At 40.0% G+C, this 22,930-nt stretch overlaps 1 protein-coding gene across 1 annotated transcript in view; it reads left to right on the top strand.

Moving 5' to 3' along the window:
* The first annotated feature begins 13,529 nt into the window (after nt 1-13,529).
* The window catches only part of LOC118412548, a 31,533-nt gene continuing 22,132 nt past the window's right edge, over nt 13,530-22,930 (top strand). Inside the window, exon 1 of the mRNA XM_035815469.1 lies at nt 13,530-13,853. Coding sequence (XP_035671362.1) covers nt 13,754-13,853 — 100 coding nt within the window. The 5' untranslated portion in view covers nt 13,530-13,753. The remainder of the gene's footprint in view (nt 13,854-22,930) is intronic.

Raw genomic sequence — 22,930 nt, 5'->3', positions numbered from 1 at the left:
AAACAAAATGTACATCAGATTCTACATTATGCAAATATTGAAGAAAAGCATCGTGTCTTATGTAAGGGATTCTGTCCAGATGAAGTATTTTGTAATTACTTGTCTAGAGAGGGAGAGATGGGAAATATATGCTTCAAGTGTGTATAGTTATCAAGAAACGATAGATTAAAAGCGTCCAGTACTCGTGCGTCATGTGATATCAGGCATGCGTAATTAATCGGAAATGACGTAACACATTTGTGTTTTGTTTGAATTGTAAGTGCTGCAATCAATTTCCCCGACAATATCTCTTGGAAAACATCTTCATTGTATCGGTCTTCAACTAAAAAAAAGAATGATTGTCATAACTGTATAGTTAAAATTGTGGTTTATAGATACCAAAGAAACCCAAATAGAAACCAAAAGGTTATGTGCATATACAGCACAATAGGTTATTGTATTGGACTATGTTAGATGTTATGTACGATGTTACCAATATGGCAAAGAATAAACGTTTTACTGCATACTAGAGAATAGACCGAAATAATGATTTACCTGACGTGGAGGGAAACTGCAGACATGGAGGGAGACTGTAGTTCAAAATTTGATTAATAGATGGCGCATCTGCACTGTTGACTGCACGGAGGTTGGCGCCTACAACACTTTAGGTAACAGATCTAGATAACCCTTACTGTGCACAGAAAGTTGAATAGGGCACTTACTTACCTTAGGCACTTTAAGGTAAGCAATAGTGGCATTCTCGAAAAATATAAGAATTTAGTCTTAGAATCCGTAGTATAAACGATATGAAAACTAGGCATACTGACATATCCATATACATAGTTGCTCATGCAATTTAATCCATCCAAGTGTGAAGTTATGTCCATCCCTTCATCAAGAAAACCCCTCAATCACCCTTACACACTTCACGGCAGCAGCATGATTAAGGTAAGTAAAGCAAAGTACCTTGGCTTAACTATCTCTGCAAACCTTTCTTGGAACTGCCATGTCGACAACATCACTGCCAAAGCAAACCGAACACTAGGACTGCTACGACGGAACCTGCGGATTGCCAGTGTGGCGGCAAAAGAACGAGCCTACATGGCACTGGTCAGACCATCTGTTGAGTATGGTGCTTCGGTTTGGGACCCCCACACTGCCGAACAGGTGAGCAGGGTGGAGGCTGTGCAGCGTAGAGCTGCCAGGTATGTATGTAATAACTACCAGCGTACGGCCTCCGTAACCTCAATGCTCAAAGACCTTGGATGGCAGCCACTGTCGGAACGCCGCAAAATGGCCAGGCTGACCACAATGCACAAAATCCTACACAACACCATCTCCGTCCCACACACCTCGAGTCTCGTCCCAGCAGCTCGGTGCTCCCGCCGCACTAATCATGCTTTCAAGCTGCAGACCATCGCGAGTAAGAACAACTATTACAGGCTCTCGTACTTCCCTCGTACCATCAAAGAGTGGAATGAACTTGAGCCTAGTGTGGCGGAGGCGGAGTCCCTCTCCCAGTTCAAAACTGAGCTGGGACGGGCTTCGCTGCACTGAGCTGCCCCCCGTCCATTGTACATAGTGTAAATAAATGTGTTGTAATATCACTTGTCTTGTCTGCACAGGTCCATGTCCTTTACCCTTTATTTTCACATGCACTTACGTCATGCGCAGCTGCTAATAATCCACATTGTTGTGGGATAAGCAGTACTGGAGATGATGATGATGATGTGCGACTTTATTCATTTGTATCTCTTTGTTTGTTTGTTGTAAAAGATCTTAAGACCACACAAACGTTGCGGCGCTTTTAAAATTGCTGTTCAAATAAAGATCGCATCTGTATAAACACAATGTTATGCACGTTCAATCCGTCAGCATTTGGCCTCTGGCCGGCAAACACAAAATAAGCACCAGTAGTAAATAGCTGTCAAATGAATGTAGACCAATCTGTGCATGTATCTAGCGAAGACAAATTAGTTCCGATAAGATGTAAAGATCTGAGATGCTTATTTTAACATCTTGCACCTTTCTGACGCAGATCCTTTCTTGCGTATAATTGTGATAGGGATGGCACCATCGTGCTTAGTGATAAGAATGCCCCCAAGCGCATTCCGTGCCTATTGCACTCTGACGCATCACTAGTCACAGAACTGATCAACACCAAATCACGCTAGCCACCATTCACCTACGACAGTCTTGATTTTTTTGCTCACAGAGGGATTCTTTTCATTATCAGAGTTATCATTTTTCAGACTTCAAAACTAATTGCACAAAATTCAGTGTCGCCATGATGTTAGGATTACAGAAATGCGTGTACGTATTCAATGTGATGTGTATTGCACGAGAGGTAAATGCTTGACTCCATTCCTGATGGTTATTACCTTTGCCAGAATGGCTAAGGTTATGTTTGGGGCTTGTGAGTCTGTGTGTGTGTCTGTGTGTGTGTGTGTTAACAGCATAACTCAAGAAGTCTTGGATGAATCCCGATAATATTTGGTAGGTGGGTAGGGTTCGGGAAAACGAAGGTCAAGTTCGATAATGGGCCTTCTGGCGGCTTGCTACGGTACTGCAGCAGAATCTCAATTTTTGCTATCTCGTGTTCTGGACATGCTGTGGTTATGATTTTTGAGTGGTAGATAGCCCTTGGGGCAGAGAGTAAGTACTATAAGTTTAGACCCCCTAGCGGCTTGTTTGGAACTGCAGTCGCCGATTTCCTTTCAAACTTTGGACGAGAATAACTCGAGAACGTGTTGATGGATCGTCACGATTTTTAGTATGTAGATAGCCCAAGTAACAATGTACATTATGAAATACAAATTATGCAAATCAGCAACTAATTTGCATAATTAATGAGGAAAGTTTATAAATTCGCTGCATTTCATGATAGGACTTTCAAACTTGTCACATATATAGATGAGAAAGAGAGAAAAATCAATCCATATTAATTATGCAAATGACGACCTCATTTGCATAATTAATGAGAAGATATAAACGTGTTGACGGATCGTCATGATTTTTGGTATGTAGATAGCCAATGGAAAGACTTACATGATGGAATTCAAATTATGCAAATCAACAGCTAATTTGCATAATTAATGAGGAAAGTTTGTAAATCCACTGCATTCCTTTATAGGACTTTCAAACTTGTCACATTTGTAGCTGAGAAAGAAAGAAATATTTATATATATTAATTATGCAGATGATGATCTCATTTGCATAATTAATGGCAAAATATGAACATGTTGACGGATCGTCATGATTTTTGGTATGTAGATATCCTAAGTAACAACTTACACAATGAGATAATAATTATATAAATTAACAATTTGCATAATTAATGCGGAAAGTTGATAAATCCACTGCATTCCGTGATAGGACTTTCAAACTTGACACATATGGAACTGAGAAAGATGGCAGAGAGTAAGAGGTGTATGTTTGGGTCCGGTAACATCTTTTCTTGAACTGCAGGAGCCGGTTTAGTTTCCTACTTTGAAAGAGAATAAGTCAAAAAGGGATGAAAGGATCATCATGATTTTTGGTATGCTGATAGCTTAAGTGATGCTTGATACAATTTAATATCATTATGTAAATAGGGATCTAATTTGTATAAGCAATGGCGAAATGTTATGAACCAACTCCGGGCATATAAAATAAAATGTAATGAGTAACACATTTATGTCTACAGACATCATTCTACATAACAAACCTGGTTTATTTGGCAAAGGTATGTGTTCGTGGAACTCTAGTTTATAATAATACTGTTTAAAACCTACGGAACACGGCTATGAATCTAACTTATTCTATTTTCCGTCATGAGACGCATATCTAAAGAGAAGAGAAGAGAAGAGCATTGTCTTATCTGAAAAGTCCCTCTCCAACCAACATAGTTTTAGTAGGACTACTAGCGGAATATTTGTGCACAACAAGTAATTGGTATGACCTAGTGCTAATAAAACTCAGATGATAACCGTTAGATATGGGATGTACCTTTTAATTCTAAAAGCAAGAACCTCAGTTTTTTTTCCAGCCATGTGAAGAATTGCTCCTGCACTCCACCATTTCTATATTCCTGCAATGGGGAGTGCCTATCTGTGTGCTGATTTCATCTTTATGTCTTGCAAATGGACGACGAATTCAAAAACATAAGAGAGGGCTACAAAAATGCCCATTATCACAGATTTTAACAGTAGTTATCCTTTCTAGGTCGTCTTTGCCGACAGAATAGACTCCAACTAAACGTTGCCAAGAGGTTCATATGTATCTCTTTTAAAACTGTTAGATAACATTTCCCCCCAAGCTAAAGTCACAGTACATTCCGTGGAGGCCAAAGCCAAGGGCACACCACATCAACTATCCAGCACTTCGGCGCCAGGGAGACATTACTGTTGAGACGATTACTCTACTGCAGCTGCCAGCGGAAGGAAACTGTCTGATGGGACCTCGGTCTTGCCGATCAAGTGCTGTGTACCATTGGATAAATGTACAACTAGTCTCCATGAAGAAAACATAATTCTGCCTGGAGCAACGAGAGCACTCTTTCCTATTCCCTGAAAAGTGACGGGAACTTGATTTGAGGTTTTTAAAGGGCATCCAACAGATCCTTTGCCTCGGTTACTCGAGTGTATTGTTACCTCCTTCAAAAAACGAAGGTATACTTTTGCATTGGCTGTGTCTTCTGTGTGTCTGTTTTTGCTTCCGTGTATTTGTAGTCAGAATAATATCAGAACTCCTAAATGGACTTAACGTTAAATGATATTTGGTAAATAGGTATTGGCAAGACGAGGGTCAAGGTCAATTTGAACGCCCCCCCCCCCTATGTATGACCTTCTTGCTTACTGATATCGGCCTTGCATTACAATAAGTTGACAGGATACCATTGCTGAGGACGAGATATGAGATGAAATTGCAGCTAGCGGTAGGGTAACATTTTCAAACTTGGGCTCTTGCAGTCAACAAAACATAAGGACTGTAAAAGAGAGTAGCCATTGGCACTACTTCTGTGTATTTCTTAATAGAGTAATTCTTCAATCAGTGACTCTTCAAAACATCTCAAAATTTTTGTGTGTATTTCTTGTTCTTGACAAATGGCCCGGCCCGGCCCGGTTTCATTTGTTGGAAATGTGACCCTGACGTAACGGCAAAGGCCATTGAATTGCCCTATCGATTAGGGCTAAATGGAGTATCTTGACGCTGAAGAGGAGTATGGCTCTTCAACCATTCAGTAGCTAGAACACAGTTCTCCCCTATCTTATTTAACGTCTGGGTTGCTTTGTCCATGGAGAGATTCACAGAAAGTGCACCATTGAGAACTTTTCAATTGGAGCAGATCAAGAGTGAAATGAGAAAGGACCAGACTGAGAGCTAGATGGGCTCTATTGTTGGCAGTGACGCCTTGTTTGTCCTGGTAATCCCCTAACATTGAGAAGTTCCGACGGAACACACGGAGTCCACGCCGCGCCGTGAATCAACCACAACTGGCGATCAAACCGGGAGACAGAGGGCAGCTAGAAGTGGAAGGTCACCGCGCCGATGTCTGTTCCAGCCGATATGTGTATGGCGAGACGATATATTGTCAGGACAATCACAGACCTTTATCGTAACTCGCATCTCATCTCATTTATCCCTTGATGCCTTAAGTATTTCACCGTTGGGGCACTACAGAAGATCCGGCAACCAGTTTTCTCCACCTTTCTTCAATGGTCTTCTGTTTTCTTAGCTTTTCACTTAGTGTTATACCTGTTAATTCTTCGATATTATCCTCTTATCTTTTCTGTCGACTATCCCGCTTTCCCCCTCCCTGGACAGTTCCCTACAGGATAGTTTGACTAGTGCCAATGAACGTGACGCGTGGCTGTATCACTTCAGTTTTCTGTAACAACTGAAATTATGACTGTATTAGGTATACATCATTTCAACAAGCGACAAGTAGTGAAGCACGCATGTTGTTTTAGACCGATAGACCCGTGCAAGACATATGTAGTCTAATGCATACCTCGATAATGCTCGGAGATACCATTAATACAAAGTTTGTGTTTCTTTTAGCACGAAAGTTCATCTGACTCGACGAATTACATACAATCAGAATAATCGAGTGTTTTCCAACTCAAGAATTTTACTCACTGGAATTTTCGACCGAATTTCTCGGTCCGCTATAGCTCTCTGACCCGAGTGCTGTAGATGCGTGTAGATGTAGATTTTTCGCACGTGTGACGTCAGCCCCGGGTCAAAGCTCGTCGGGAGGAGGACGGTACCAACTTTACGCATGGAAGGACGGGCAACAAACACAAGATTTTTTCTAATTAGTTGCAGTTTTATAACATAAAACTTGCTTCTGGTTTTAAGGGAAGTTTACGCGGCGATCAAAATCAATAGTTAACTCATTCTGTCAACATCCTCTGATGACACATCAACATCTTTGGCAGATTAAATTACAGTAGTCATATTTCCTTTTTTACTCGGAAATAATGTTGATGTTTCTCGATTTCAAGGTTCCGGCTAAGCTGGCGACTACGTCAGTTGTTCCAGCTTACTAACCTTCCCAATAGACCCTGAACAACATTGCTTTCAGCAGTCGACATTGACGTAGACATCGTCAAATGGGAAACGAATGGCAATGAATCACTGGTGAGTTAATGGTGAGGATAGTCAGGGATTCCCTTGTGTTATTAGCTACGCAACATTAACCACAGGAGTGAAGAATACTGTGTCCTCTGAGTCGTGTTCGTGATACGCTTTGCATTTTTGCAAAGTGTCTCTGCCTTTTGGACCCTTTCAATGTCAGAGAAGATCGCTACAAGCATGTCAAATAGGAAAGTTCATGTCCGTCAGGTTCGAACAAGCCTACGTAAATCAGCGATTCTCCTTTTCAACTGAAAAATATTCATTTCCATCACCTTTTGCAAGATTTTGCATTTATTTAGTGGTTGTCTATGAATCTATCATCGTTATAATTCGCTGTAGTTGTCTTACTTTCAAGTTGTTACTTATTCCGTATCTATAGATTGTTGCTTACGTTTTACACTCATTCAGTTGTTTCACTTATTATAAGTTGTTCGGTAAAACGGACAGGGGATGGTCACGCTAAGACCGGCGTCTGTTTAACCCCAAGCACTTTATTCTACTTTGATTTTATCTTAAATGGAAATGAAAAAATAATAATATAAAAACTACAGATGCACTTGATATTGTTATGTTGTAAAAGTTATATACGCCCAGTGGAATATGACAGGAAATATGATATGTTTATTTCAGTTGAACTCGGAGATGTAGAATTCAAAAACTTTTTATAACTGAACTTGAATGAGTATTGTGGGTCATGTATCATTTCCAACCCGTTCGTGTGGAGTCAAGTATCCAGGCATTACCCATTGACCAAGAACATTATCTTAAAAACCTTAAGTGATATCACAGGACATGCAACGGTAACGTTTTGTCAATAGCAATATCTTCGCTTGGCCGACCTTAGTCACTTCCACAGAAGATAGTGTTATATTTTCTTTTGAGTGAGTGATCACAGTCGCTGTGCTTATATCACATTGCAGAATATCACCTTTGCTATGAGACAATACCTGCTTGAAAGACGAAATATACAAAATCTAGAAGCCACATTTAGGAAAAGATTGCCTATAAATCAAGAAAGGTTTCATGTTTAATGTAATATCGTTTCAGTCCCAGATGCTGGTGTTGGTATCATATCCTTCTCGGCAATTATGCAACACGATGGTATCGGAAGACAACACATTCACATGTTTTTGCGCCCCAAACTCCTTGACTGTTGCGTTCGTAAGCGTTACATTTCAACTTCAGTCAGGTAACGTCAAAGTTAGAGGGGAAAGGTTCAAGCCTTTTGGATACCCCGTTTCCTGACCAGTCTGTCTGAATGCAAATTTCTCTCATTGGAATCTGAACGGCCATGATGGGCCCTCTGCAAGGGGAATGTTCTCCAAGCCATGACCTTTTGGAGATTTTCCAGGCACCGCACATACAACAGGCGTTATCTAAAGGCAGACAGTGCCGTGACAATATATGAGGAGGAATGCATTGGTGTCACGTTGGGGAAAGGCATCTAGGACCTCTGGTAAGAGAACGAGGCTGGAATACCCGTGTGGTCGAGCACATACCGGTGACTTAAAGGGAGCCAGGGCGATGAATGATGTTTTTCGCCTACTGTACAGTAAATCGGGACAATCAGACTCCCTAGACTGGGATATATGGTAGACAATTGATGGAGGTGTGATGCAAGAGCCTAGCGCAGTTGGCGTGTGGAAACTCTCTCCTGACCCCGATAACATTGGCCTTACTATAACCATTGAGACAGAAGCCCTAAGTTCACTTTGTTTCATGGCATCCATGCATATAGTCATTTCCTATTCATTACAACAAAAGCTATCAAAACGTAAGTTACACTTAAGAGTCGTAGTATGTTTGTCATGTTATGATGAATTGAGATGACCCATTCGATTTTCCGTTTTCACTTAAGTATTCCAAACCTGTGATCACTGCGAGTATCACATCTCTGGTAATTCTGTGAACTTTCCATGTAGGTTTATCAAAAGCTCATCTTCGTATCCAAGTCTGACGTTGGTGATGATATGCCAATCACAAGTCTCATTGGACGCTGCCTTCAACCTACACATCTCTGTATAGGCGTTTTATTCACCAACCGCAAATACCTATGACCCTTCCCCGTAACCATGAGCCCCTGTGTGTGAAAGGTGGGATGATGAGAGTCAGCTCCGGGCGTCAGGTCACGAAGGTGCCTGATGCTGTTAAAGAAATGAAGCCGGGATGTAATTGTGGTGTTTCCAAGTCAACGTTACCGACGTGTAACTGATAGTAGATCCCAGGTTATATGGCGTTCTCTGACAGACGTCCCTGACTAAGAATGACTTATTTTATCTATAAACCATGTTACGCTCCTGAGTGCCATGCGTTTTTGTCTGGTTATGTATGTTGCAATATAACGAGAAGTTACAATGTACTCGTACATTGCTGATTGTGGATCTGAATAAACTGAACCGTGAAGGAATGCACCGGTGAGTCAATTGTACAAATCAGCCCAACAACTTTAATGCAATTTTGTGGAAATTGTCTGCAAAGATTATGTAGAATATCAAAGCATTATAAAGATTGACTTTATTAAAGGAATGTAAGGGATTATTCCGTATGAAACACAGCTAGCTTTCAAGAACAGTCAAAATCCGCCTTGTCGTATCGACCCAATTACGTTCTGCTGGACGTCGACCGAGGCTGCTATAGATTTTCTATACACTGGCAAATGCAACTCTCCGTGACAGTAATTTGATTAGATGACGCGGCGTTTCAGCGTTTTCAGCTGCGCATATCTGAGTAACACAATTATGTCGGGTGATGAACATAAATGCACCTAAGTAATCATGAATAGTTAGATATAGTCTACACAATGTAAACAGAAATATCCCCGAATATTGTACATTTCTTCATTGACCGTCGCTATAATTAGTTACGGTGATATTTTTACCATTTACAGAATCATTAGCCACACACAAATAGCTTCTATATAATCCAGACTTTTGATGAGATCGTCCAACTGACATTAAGGGAACGTATCACGGTAAGACGTTAAATCCACACTCTGGACATAGCTTAGAGCTTAAATTGAAAACACTGCATCCTCCAATGCACAAGCATAGATCTGTAACCGCTTGCCGCTGCCCAACCTCTTTTATATTACATGGATCACAAATTATACCAATAGCCTGTCCTGCCAAGGTGATTTAAAGCCGCAAATACATTTTCAGCTAGAGCTCTTGTCACCTCAAGCTCCGGGATGCATGAAATAGAAGCTCGGGTCAAAAAGGTCCACAACTTATTTCATGCAAGGGTTTCCCATTTTCCAATGGCCTGTTCCTTAATCAACTGATTATATAGAGTGATTAGAGTAACTCTCACACCTATTCCCTGTAGTGTTTGCCATCACGCCTTAGTTAAAATGGATAAATAGGCTTACTTAAAGTGACGACGTGCGGACTTTTATCGATTCCGAGAAAATTTCAATTGCGAGTTCTGCACGCTTTGACTGTAATTGAGCAATCTTCCCTTCGACCCATCAAGTATCGATAACTAAATGGGGAGTAAAATTTTCATGAACTGACATGATAGAGGTAACTCTGTGCTTTCAAGATGGGAAGAACAAAGTTATATGTTTCAATTTTGACTTCTGTATTTTCCATTAAGTGGCATGAGAAAATAACATAAAATACTGTAGATGCATTTACGTTCGCGGGGATTTAATTTCGCTTTAGCGGGAAAATGTAGTGTTCACGGTGGTTATAAGTTCGCGGTAGTGTCACACATTGGTGTCACATACTGACATGGAAAAAATGTTCGCGGTCGTTAAGTTCGCGATAAGACTTCCTCGCGAAAACTGCGAATATAAAACCACCGTGAACATTTCTGCAATTACAGTACACTAGATGCAACAAATATAGCTTGTTTCTTTCCTTACATCAGCGCAATCCACATCTCCATGTACATTTATCTAGCAGACTTAGCAGACTTGAGCAGACTAAGCAGACCTATTTGTGCTCTAAAATTTGTTTAACCTAAATTTTGTCGCCTCGGTCATGAAAACAAATTAGATTATATGCTTGCTATCAAGCCAGGGGACACGTTACATCCGCCGCCTTATCCCCTTATATCCTCTCGCGTCTCTTTGTCTGCCCAATTCATTTACGTCAATTACTTCTTTCTTATTCTTCATTGCAGCTACTAATAACCGTTCCATAGTAAAAACAGAAAAAAACATAACAACATAGATAAATAAAAATATAGCATGCTATATACATAAGTCACTTGGCCCCCTCCTATTCAAAGATATTGAAGCAGATTCTGCTCATCAAGGGCAACCATTAATGTGGCGTAATGCAACAGCTCCAACATCCACTGTGCTCATCATTTACTTTGTACCACAGGGTTTATCACGATATACATTTACATTTACGTTCTGCTTGCCCTTCTCTGATGCTTCGGGTAAAGGCCGCAAGATTTCTCCCTCGTCATCAAAATGTCATTCTCCTACAGCAGAGTACCGTCAGTCATTTATTCCTGACTGTACTCTGCTTTCCTTCCCTTTTGCCGGCGGTATTACCCACCCTACTTATTAGATATTAATGAGCTTGCCCTTATATGGGCAGTCAGCCGTTGGGGATCGGGCGTTGGCATGGTGAGCAAACAAAGTCATGGTAATACGTAACATGATTGGCTGATAGCTTCCCAGCGGCCTTTGCGAGACAGCTTCAAGCCCAAGGAAGCCCAAGGAAGGCCTGTTCTCTGATTGGTTGACAGCTTGTTTGTGGCGACAATCATAATACCCGTAGGTAGGGCCTGGGACAGCAGGGCCCCATAAGGTAGTGCCGTTGGGGACCGGGCGTTAGGAGGATGCAAAATGTCTGATCATCTTCACATGACCTGTAGCTTTTATCATCAAGCCGCAGCACGAGGGACGACATACCGGCACGGTTGTCTGTCACAGGTACCGTTGGGACAGCACAGTGGAAAAGCGTATTACTCTGTTTTACACACTTTACATAGGAAATAACATGAAGATAACTAATCTAGTCTTAGTTGACATAAACAAAAAAAGAGATATTACAAATATTAATATCAACTTTATAACGCGTCCCTTTGCAGTATGTCCACTCGAAATGGCACAAGAAATGGCTAAATCCTGATACCATACAAATTAAACAGTCGTATGTTACCCACTTACCCCGATACCCTCCGAGGCACTATCGTTTAATAAAGGGATAGCAATGTTTTAAAAGACTAAAATCTAAATTTAAAATCTTACTTACTTTGAATATTACTGTTACAATGTAAACTTCACGGGGGTCTACGAGAAAATGTGCAAATTTGTCTTGTTGATTATAGACTTTATTGCCCCCCCCCCCCATGGTTATATTAATGTTGATTATCTCTCAATGCTCCAGGCGGGAAGCGCTTACAAGAGTATCTGTCAAAAAATACCGAAATAAATGCCACATACAAGAGTCACGATAAAGGAAGCATGATTACCATTTGGACCACATTCGTTTTAGTGTGTAACACGAGTTGTACAGTTCCCTGCCTTTCCGAACCCAACGGAAAACACATTTAGTGAACTTGGAGGAATTTCTTCTCCTCGCAACTCCACACTTCTTAAACATTTCTATCATTCCAAACATTGCATGGTAGGTAGTCAGTCTCCCGTCCTTTGTAGAGAAACTTCGGGCATCTACTGGTTTCATCGAGGAGTACCTCATTATTAATACCTGTATGTCGATGAAGTTTAGGCGCCCAATTAGTAATATACACGATATAACAGTTCCTCATACAAACAACTGCATGGCTTTAGGCAGTTTTCAGGTAGCACACACTACATTTCTTTGGTGATTGAGAAAAGATGTAGATGCTACATCAAACATCTAACCGTTTACAAAAGCGATCCAATTGCTTCGACAAGAAAGTATTGTCTTGAGTAACTCGCTGATTATAGTATACAGTAATCCGCACTTGTTACCAGCTTATCGTGTTTATCCATAAGCTTAACCATAACCATGTCCATGACCTCACTGTTGTTCCGAATATGCTCATATCAAAATGACCAATTGCTTATTCCTTATCAACTTACTTTATCGAGTCATCGACCAACTGACAGCATCAATCAAACAAGCCTAGCCCATTGTCTTTTGGGTGACCGGTAATTGATGTCCCGTGTTACCCTTCAACGATCGGTAAGAGGACCTTATGACTTTCTCAAACGGAATCTAGTGTTGAGAATTACTGGTTGGAATAGACATCGTATAAATGCATTTCTGCGAGGATGAATGTCTCTGATATATACGTCGTCACATAATAAAGACATCATTCTCGATGCACGTGACATAAATGACCACCTTTTGCCATCGCGGGACATCCATCACTCTTCTTCGGTATCACTTGACTTGACTGGCTTGAAGAACAAATCAATACTTAGTCTAGTAAATCTGGAAAATTGGAAAGAAGATGAAACATGTCAAAGAAGGCTAACGTATAAGGATCTTATCCAAATGTCACTCACTTAACGTTAAAATCATTCGGAAAGTTTCCAAAAGTGGTTACGTACACCTAACAAGTATTAGTCCGAAATATTCCTCTTGGATTTCTGTATTTGTGATTGAGAAGTAAGGCAATGGTTCACTGTCAGCAGATGATGGCAATTTACTGTACTGAAAAAAAATGTGGTCAAATCCCAACCCGTCAGCAATGAATAGATTCTCAAATACTTTTGGGTAACTTCATTTTCCGTGCAAGCCTCCTGGGCGTCCACCATTTCGGCATGATTGATTAATCTCTAAATGTTGTTGACAATTTCATTTCCCCTTTGCGCAAGCAACGTAAAATTTGTCTCTCCCCGGCCAGGTTGTCGGGCATAGGCAACACGAATGGATTAAACCCCACGTATTCGAGTGTGGGTTCATGAAGACTCCAACCGCCAATCAACGCGCCCGTGGTGGCATCATTGGATATTCATGTCCTTCTGGGCTTAACTAGTATTTGTCCAACCGCTAAGATAGGCGCCAGTCGCGGTTGTTATATGCAGGTGAGACAAGAGGAGTCTAGTCTCTCCACATCACAGCAGCAGAGGTTATCTCCCACGCCGGCAGTAAAGTCGAGCAGACGAACTGAGGAAATTACCGGCTGACACAACGACCACTCTGCGCTGAATTTCCTCGTCTCAGCACACATTACGGACGTTGTTACGAGTCCAAGAGAAATGGATGGGAACCCCCTAGTCATAGTCTACTGTTTCAGCATGGGACAGCTCACCATATCCCTCCTCTTCTTCCTTTTCACTGCCGAACCACTCGTTTCAGGTATGCAAGCAATTTGGTTTTGATCATTGACAAAACATACGTTTTGCATTATTATATATATTATACGCCGTCGAAACGTATGATTTTTATGAAACATGTGATAGAAACTTGTGTCATTTTGCAATCCTTATTTTTAATAGTTCGAGCACACCTTGCACCAAATTAGTATGAGGTATGGTACCGAAGAAGTTTAATATTGTCTTGCATTATATAGTCTTCTCATAAGTTATCATGTGTAACAATGGAAATTCAGTATATTGCAAAGTTTCCCAAGTGCTGTGTATTTTTGTTGAAAATCAGTATTTCTTCACATGCCACAATACGCGGGAGATACGTAAAAGACTTAGGAAAACCCAATGTATCTAGTCATTTGTGAAATATCTAAGATACGTAATCAATGGCACCTCATTCGGCATACTAATCACGAATCGTCTTCCCCCAGACCCTGCCATTCTCTGACCATTGTCAATACGTCGGTGTGGAGTTAACCACAAATGAATGGCTTCTAGTGAGGAATTGGACATGTGATATTTATGGGTATCTATTACTGCTCGTCCGGACCAGATAATTACGATTTCAGGATTGATCTATTTCTCAAGTGCGTTGGAATCTATTTCTTTCTAATTATTTCTTCCACCGGCATAATATCTCCCGACCATCCGGCGCAGAGAAGGTCACGTTCTGTCGTTTCTTCAGCGCTAACAATACTGCCCCTGCATCTCGGAGCGTTCGCAACTGTCACTCACACGTCAGGCGAAACCGTGTTGCATTCGTGCGTGAGAATTTGAACTTTAGCGATGTAATTGCCCATCAGTACAACCTTTCTGCCTAGGTAATGATAACGATTGCACCAAGGCGTGTGTATATCACTCATATGTCGCCGTATGCAAAATGTTGTCGTAAAAGAAAGACGCACTAATACCATATTCGATTTCTTTTTCTCCTCACGTGGGTAGCTGTAATGACAGATATATTTTTGATTGGCTGAAATTTTTCATATTTGACGGCTCATATTTCATGTTTGGTCCATTGCTTCTCATGCGTTTGCCAAGACGACATGAAAGGAAAATTTATTAGACCCTTGCAATGCAGTTTGGTTGTGTGCAAAATTAACGTGGCACAAAGACAGTTTCTGGCATAGGTCTTAGATATCAACCAAGCGTTTATCGCATTTATTTGGCATTTTATGAGCGTCAGAACGCACAGAAATACATTTTTATTAATCGTGTATCGTTTATTTTGATTACGCGATAAAATGGTCAAAATATCCAGTAGTTATTTTGGTTAAAATATCGACACATTTTTAGGGCCAACATATCGACTAGTTATTTTGCTTAACAATAAACAGTTTCACTAAAACATGAATTACAGCGCAGAGAGTGCGATTTTCATAAACCCGAACGTTAAAACACTCACAAAATAGTAACATAATCTTATCTCTCTATTGCAAGTGTGTACTCGTTTACCAGGAATGAAACTGATAGATTTTCTTAGCCCCTCATTCACTGTTCTAGACGGCGATCGCGCCACGACTTCGCTGTGACCTAAATTGCACTTGTCTAACACTTGACTTCATGATTGTAATCATTAGGTAAAATTTAAGATACTGACCGAAAAAGCAACAAAACGATTCAATTCTTTTATCTATGAAATTCGTTCTACAAAAATGTCAAATCTCTCGGTTGCAGCACGGTCGTAACGAGGTCGCCGCCCCAGTGGAGTGGGGGTATTACTGATATTAAATTCTTATCTGATGGATATATCTCCGGAAACTGAAGCAGGAACTATGCTTAAATTGCACGTATCTACGTGGAATCGGAATAATGCCCCGAGGCCAGTCGTTGTGCAACCAATCCGTCGCCTATCGGTATCCGTTGATAAGAAGCACTGAGAAGCGAAGTGAAAGCCTAAATGGGGGTTAAAGCTTGATAATCTGTTATGTGGTCCGACATCGTGTACCACCAGTCAAGATGAACACCGAATACCCTCTGTTAGGAAGGCACATCACTTTTAAACGTGTATCCATACGTGAGTTACATGTATAACGTTATTGTCTATTTAAAAACAATTCAATCTCTTCAACTCTGAAAGATTCAGTTATTGGCTTCCATCTAGACGAGGGGATACCCATGATAGGTCTCTAAGAAACAAAGACAAACTCTCTCACTTCCGGTGTAGAACTTCTCGTTTTGCTAATAGCACATTACCGTACTATGTAAAGCTCCTGAACCAAGACGGGTAATTTGTGAATAATAGCAAATCTTTCTTTGTGTAGTAACTGGCCAGTTTTTGTAAACAGTAGATGTTATGTTGTGACTCGATCATTTTAAAAGTGTTAACTTGAGTTAGAGGTTGTAATACTGAGTCTGAAAAAAACGGCAATTTAGCCATTTGTAAATGTGCCTCAAATGTTTTCAATGTCAATGGCAATAATAATAAACCATTTCTCTCTCTTTCAACTAGATAAAATTATGAGATTTACTTCAGGACGTTTCGAGTTACATTCTTAGCTCTTTAGGGTCACTAAAATGACTGGCAGAACAAATCAATACTAGTACATCTTACAACCATCCCAACATGGTTTTCACATAAGTGACATTTGCATACGTTAGTGACTTTGACATGCTCAACAATTTTGCCAGGTAGATGAACTATTATTGGTTTGATATGGCAGTGCATTCTAGTAGCGTTGTAGAAATTAAATTGTTCAACTGGACGTCTAACCTTTATACTTTATATTGTTTACTAACCAACCTTCGAACTAACAGAATCGAAATCAGCTTGACTAGCACCCATGGCGTACTCGCTTGTCCGGATTGAATCTATTTCGGAAGAAAAAGTGCCTCCTATTATTTTCAAAGTACGTCAAGTGCGCCGTAGACGTTGTCCTGATGCATACTAAATACTGCCCTTAGTACCGACACTAGAGCCTGGGTGGACCATTATCGTAGCACATACCCCTCAAGCATATGCATGTGAAGATTTTGTCTAATGGCTAGTTGCTGGAAGTAATATAACGTGGAACTACATTGATAGTCATCGCCTCCAAGGAAGAAATGAAACCCCTCAGTAATGTATGTAGGTATATCACATAGAGTATGCATTATAGAGTATAGAATAGACATTTACTCTTTCTTACTACCATGAAATATTCATGAAGGTTATACTTTCATGTAGCGTCTGTGTGTATGTGTCTATCTGTAACCAAGATACCTCAAGAACGGCTGGATGGATTGTTTTCATACTTGATGTGTTGGTGGGGCAGGACAAAAGCTAGAAATGATTATATGTTGGGCCCCTCAGCGGCTTTCCTTGGTACTGCAGCGGAAGTTCATGTCTTGATATGTCATGTTCTGCACAAGCCATGGACACGATGTTTGGGCGTTAGATAGTTCTTGTGCTCTGAAAGAAGTAAAGACATTTTGGGCCCTCTAGTAGTTATCATTAGGGGTGAAATTGCAGGGGCATCTTTATAGAAAGATCCGAAGAGGATAACTCGAGAAAGGAATAACGTATTTTCATGAATTTAGGTTTGTAGGTAGGTTAGACCAAATTGTACAAAATGAAATACCAATTATGCAAACTGTATAAATTTACATAAATAATGAGAATATTTTATCATAGCAGTTTTTTCAATGTATCTCTTGTCCCAGACCTTCGACGTCAGAGCAAGATTTGAGCCCCCTAACGTTTAATTTTGGAACTGCAGGCGTGTTTTTGTCAGGGTATTACAAAGAAGATAACTGGAGAAAAGAATGACCGATTTCCATCATTTTAGGCTTGCATGTAGCTTAGGCAAAGATATTCATAATGATATACAAGTTATGCAAATGTGTAATTTATTTGCATAATTAGGAACTAGTTTGCATAATATATACAAAAATGGCAAAACAGATTAGTGACAATGATAGGAATAAATATTTCATGGAGGTATGAGGTCGCCGGACTATGTTTTTTGTGTTATCACATTTGCGTGTTCCCTAGCAATTGGCCTTTGGGCATGAGTGTGCAAATTAATAAAGATCATTATTATTGCTTATAATAAGTTGCTCTTGGCAATTAAAGGAGAATCGAAAGTACAACTATATCCTCTCAGTGTGAGTTCAATATCTGGTTTAAAGTCTTCCCTCGGTCAATAGATCTGTATGATGGAAGTCGTGCTCAATGTAGCAAAAAGTAATTTGCTGTTTATCACTTCTGCGTTTTAGGGGTTCTCATGTGCGCTAATCTTCCATTCCGATCCACCAGCACAGATTCGATATGCTCTGGTGTACATGCTTCTGACACCCAGGTTCACCGATGTGAAATTACAGTTGCAAACGGAAATAGGAAGAATAAAATGTTGTATTAACGGTGTATGAAGGTAGAATACCCACAAGTTGGTCAATTTAATAGTTTTTATTTCTTTGATTATTACCGAAGGTAAAATACAACTTGTAAAAAGGTAAAAATACACCTTTTCATCATGCTGCAACATTAATGATCACCAATTTTGAAATATCCAATGAATTTCACTATTTCTTCTGGCGTCTATAAATGAAACTTTATCTCCGGTTGCATTCCCACGCTGCATGTTCGTCTGCAAATACCTCTAGCCTATCTAGTATCTAAACAATTCATCATTCGCAAATCCCCATTTTAACCCACGCGAAACAATGTATCAATGCAAGTCCATATTGCCTTACACCGTTCAGATTCTCCGAAACACTGCCTACTTGATCCTAAGACTTTAATGTACAAAGCATTAGTGTCTGACACGTCATCTGTTTTCCTCAAGATAATGTTCTGTACGGATAGCAGAGACAGACATTTACATGTGATAAAATATGGCAGACGAGCGGCACACGCGGCAGCTGTAGTGCTAAGTCTTACGGGAACTGTTCTGGAATGTGTCTGCTTGAGATATTCTATTCACACAGAAATGAGAAATGATGCTCTCATTACACCCGCCGGCAACAATACCTTACCTACTCCTTTATTTTGATGACAGTAAGAAATCTAGTCAAAGCACAAATGTACCAGAATGTTAGTGCTATTGATATAATGTGTTGCTATGGTACTAACTAATTGGTAATTATTCAAATGATTCGCTGCTGTGTGACAAAGATTAAATATCCGCATTGCAGTTTAGTTTAGTTAAGTTACGTTTATGGTTTAGTTTAGTTTAATTATACGTTCAGTTCCAGTTTATTCTATTTTAATTTGATTTACTTCAGTTTTGAATGATAACCATTTTCATTTGTTTAAAAATGTCATTGCTATGCAGGGTCTTAACGTGCCAAATTCTTTGAAATCCATCAGCCACCTCGGGGGCTTAACTTGTCAAAGCGGAAGAAGTGCATCTTGTTTTGTCTTACTTACACGAAACGTAAGTACGCTTTGCGGCTAAGATGATTACACGGCAGAAGATCATAAGCACTACAAAAACATCCCCCATACGTTGATAAAGGTTAGACATCCAGGTGATAAGATACACAAGGTAACACCTTCACAAGCAACTGGATAGAATTTGAAAACTGCCAGACGTTTCTGTCTTTCGTCAGAGACTAACCGGTTGATGTATGGTAATGAGGGGAGGACAATTCTAAGATGGTTGAAGAGAGGACAAGATCAAGACAAGGTTGAATGCTGACAGCTCAATCACAGGCAGCCCTCGCATAACCCTGTCCAAAATGGCATGTGAGGGTATTGGAAGTTTGTGAACGTTGGTAACCAAAGAAGCCACGGGTCTACATTTTCCTTCCAAAGTACATCCAAATGACAAGGGGATCCTGCAATATTAACACTACTTTTTACACTATGTGAGATTTGGCTCCCAAGATTGAAAATGTTGTCGAGAGCAAAACCTTAATGTGAATGAACTATACAATAACTATTTGTAAACATATACACTAGCTACGTGTGGTTGGGTAAACAGTTAGGCAAACTCCTGACTGGCTAGATATGAAGACGATCATCAAGACCTTCTTATTTGGAAACACTCCCATCTTTTCATTTCAAAATCGGATGCAATTGTGAGGAAATGGTAGAAAAATCTACTTCTTGTAATGCCCTAATCCTACAAAGTGAGCCGTTGACACGTCCCCTGTCACCCCGCGGTCTTCACGTGCTGGCGGGGATTATTGAGAGGCAACCTTTCACCCGTGCTTATGGCAGGGTACAACGGATGAGTACAGCCAAATTGAATTCCAGATGACGAAAACGCCACTGCATATGATAGATAAGTTACCTGCTAACCAGGTCTGACAATGACAATGCTTGGAATTTTTGCTCAACATGTATTTATCTATTCTATTCATTTATGAATCTTAGGGGTAACCCCTTCAGTGAACAGAGCGAGTGATTTCCAAAGCATACAAAATCATAACGAACAAGATTCAAGAGACCTTATACATCAGTGACACTTGTTTTAGCCCTCGTAGGTCTATTGATTGATGTTGTGTCGTCGATGATTCAAATAAGACTGCAATTGGCAAATGGTGGTCTTTTCTTACCAAACATACAGTTTGGTGAATCTAATTCAGTTTGCAATAATACCATGTTTATATTCATCACAAATTATGCAAATGTTCGGAGACCTAATATCTCCCAATGAAATATTCTGATTATGCAAATAACTTTCGCATTGGTATAATCTACGCTTTCAATGTTGACAGTCCAATCATCATCATCATCATCGGTCGACGTGATCACACATGTTCGCACATGTTTACACACGACGGGGTTATACCACCCCTTACGGTAACTATTTAGAATTACTTCTTAATTAATTATGCAAATTAAGAACTTACTTAGACATAATAGAAGAGCATAATTGGCACCTGTTATCTTCTACCTGCCACAATCTACATTTGTTACATAAATTTGAGTCCTTTGATGGAAAACGCTGTGAATATAGATTTTCCTCATGAAATATGTAGGTTAAGTCCCGATTTGCACTTTATTATGCAAATTTTTGCCTAAGAAACCTGCACACTAGATATCATGAAAATCTGTCGTTCCTTTCTTCCCTTATCATTCTTAGCACTATTTTACATGTAACGTTAGGTCATTACGGTATCTTGGAGGTAATCAGAATACAAGCGAACATCACTTTAACTATATTAAACAACAAATAATATATCCAAAATGAGTCATCGATCATACTAACAACTTAAAATAACCCAAACAATAGCAACTCAACAGACAAATCATCAGACATGGTCATTTTACGGTTTTGGAAGGGTCAGAGGTCCAATTGGCCCTGAGTTTAGAGTCTGTTTGAAGGATGTGCGCTTGTTTTAGCTAAGCTGCATATTGCTGCTCTATATATGCAGATGTACATCGACTTTCTGTTGAGGCGTAGTTAGGGTTGTGTAGTAAATGTGATTTTCTGGTTTTGTAATCATGGGTCTGATTGTCACACATTTAGAGACTCTTGAATCAAACTGACCAGTGGGAGTTCAATCTGGCAATCGCGGAGTGTCCAGACTTTAATGTCCAGACACAATCCTAGAAAACCGCCATCTCCATTTTGACGTCACCAGGCCTGGAACAGGAGTTTTAAAACAGAGAAAAGAGACGTGATGAAACATACGGTCCTTCACCCGCGTCGAATATTCCAGGAGTGTGGACGTTAACCGCCTCATGAATAAATCGATACTGATCTGTTGAGGATGGAAGGTCCACCACTCTCCATAAAACTTCATCGCGGGTGCCAGAGTGCAGCAAATGCCGGGGCTTCACGGTTTCACACATGGAATTATCATATGCCATGGTCAATCATACAAAACCAAAAGTTTTCTCGGTCCACTTTATTGCTCTATGGTGTATATTGCTGCAACTCAGAGTTTACAATATGGTGCAATGAGTTAGATACCTACTTGTAAAAGTGTAAAGAGGCTATGTTACATTCCGTCTGAATCTGCAGAGCCATTTCCATCTTTAAAACATGTTTTTTCCATTAAATTGTAGTTTTAGATGACATATTATACGTGGACATTTCGAACTTTGTTGCATGCGCATATTTATGATCTAGTTGAAGGGCAGTGAAATTTGCGGCTGTCTGTGTACAGTGAACATTCTAAAACAAAAACTAGCTTTTAAATTACCGATTAATTTCTTTTTAACGTCTACAGTCTATTAGAAATTGTCTGCAAAGCACCGTGAAACGAAGCAAACAACAAAACGCTTTAGACAAGCTAACAGATGGCGCCTTCATAAGGACCTCAACCAGCCATGTATGTGGGAAATTGCTGTCCGCCCGTTTCATGTCACCAATAAATATTCCTACTCTCTGGGACCACTTTATTGAAGTACAGACGAATGAAACTTTATTGTTATGCCATGTGTCACATGACGAAGTATTTCGCCTGAAAGGTGTTTATTGGGCCCATGTGAAAAACAGCTGTAAAACAGAAACTTTGTACAGACATGTAAATTCCTGAAGGATTTGCGTGGTTGATGTGTATAATGCCATTGTGAATGATGACACGGGGATTGTGTATAGAGTTATAATTATAGACAAGTAGAGTGATTTGTTCAGTGTGTATCCGATACTTTATTTTGAAATGTGAAAATGAAATTTCAAAATGTATTTACCCAACCGTTTAACTGCCAGAAAGTGGTGAAGTCATATCAAACGTAATAACATCCATCCATCAATTCATTCATTAAACTTGCAATATCTGAAGCTACTAATAAACCAAATTAAATCATATCTGAAGCTACTGGAAGCTAAGATGCTAGCTGTGATAGTTTCACTATATGAGATGCAATGCTGATTTATCTTATTAGACAAAAATGCTATTCTGTGAATTGAGAAATCCCCCAACGGTGGATGCCATTTGATAAAGGTGTAAAGACTACTTGCATCCGATAAATGAAGACTGTTTTACCACGACCAGGTAATTGCCGTCCCGAATGCGTTACAGTACTAATGAGTCCCTAATTGCAGCTTCATTAAGCCTTCGGGCATAAGCAATTACACAACTGTGCTCTGTTTTGAACAAAGACGTCAGGGTACAAATATTACTTCATGGGCCGTTGACCTCCGCGTTGTTTGCTGCAGCAACGGGTAGCTTGAGAAGGATCGAGGG

The sequence above is a fragment of the Branchiostoma floridae genome, chromosome 3 (genome assembly GCF_000003815.2).
Source record: "Branchiostoma floridae strain S238N-H82 chromosome 3, Bfl_VNyyK, whole genome shotgun sequence".
NCBI classification, from domain to species: domain Eukaryota; kingdom Metazoa; phylum Chordata; class Leptocardii; order Amphioxiformes; family Branchiostomatidae; genus Branchiostoma; species Branchiostoma floridae.
The sequence above is the reverse complement of the archived record's forward strand: the minus strand, read 5'-3'. Positions and strand labels throughout refer to the sequence as shown.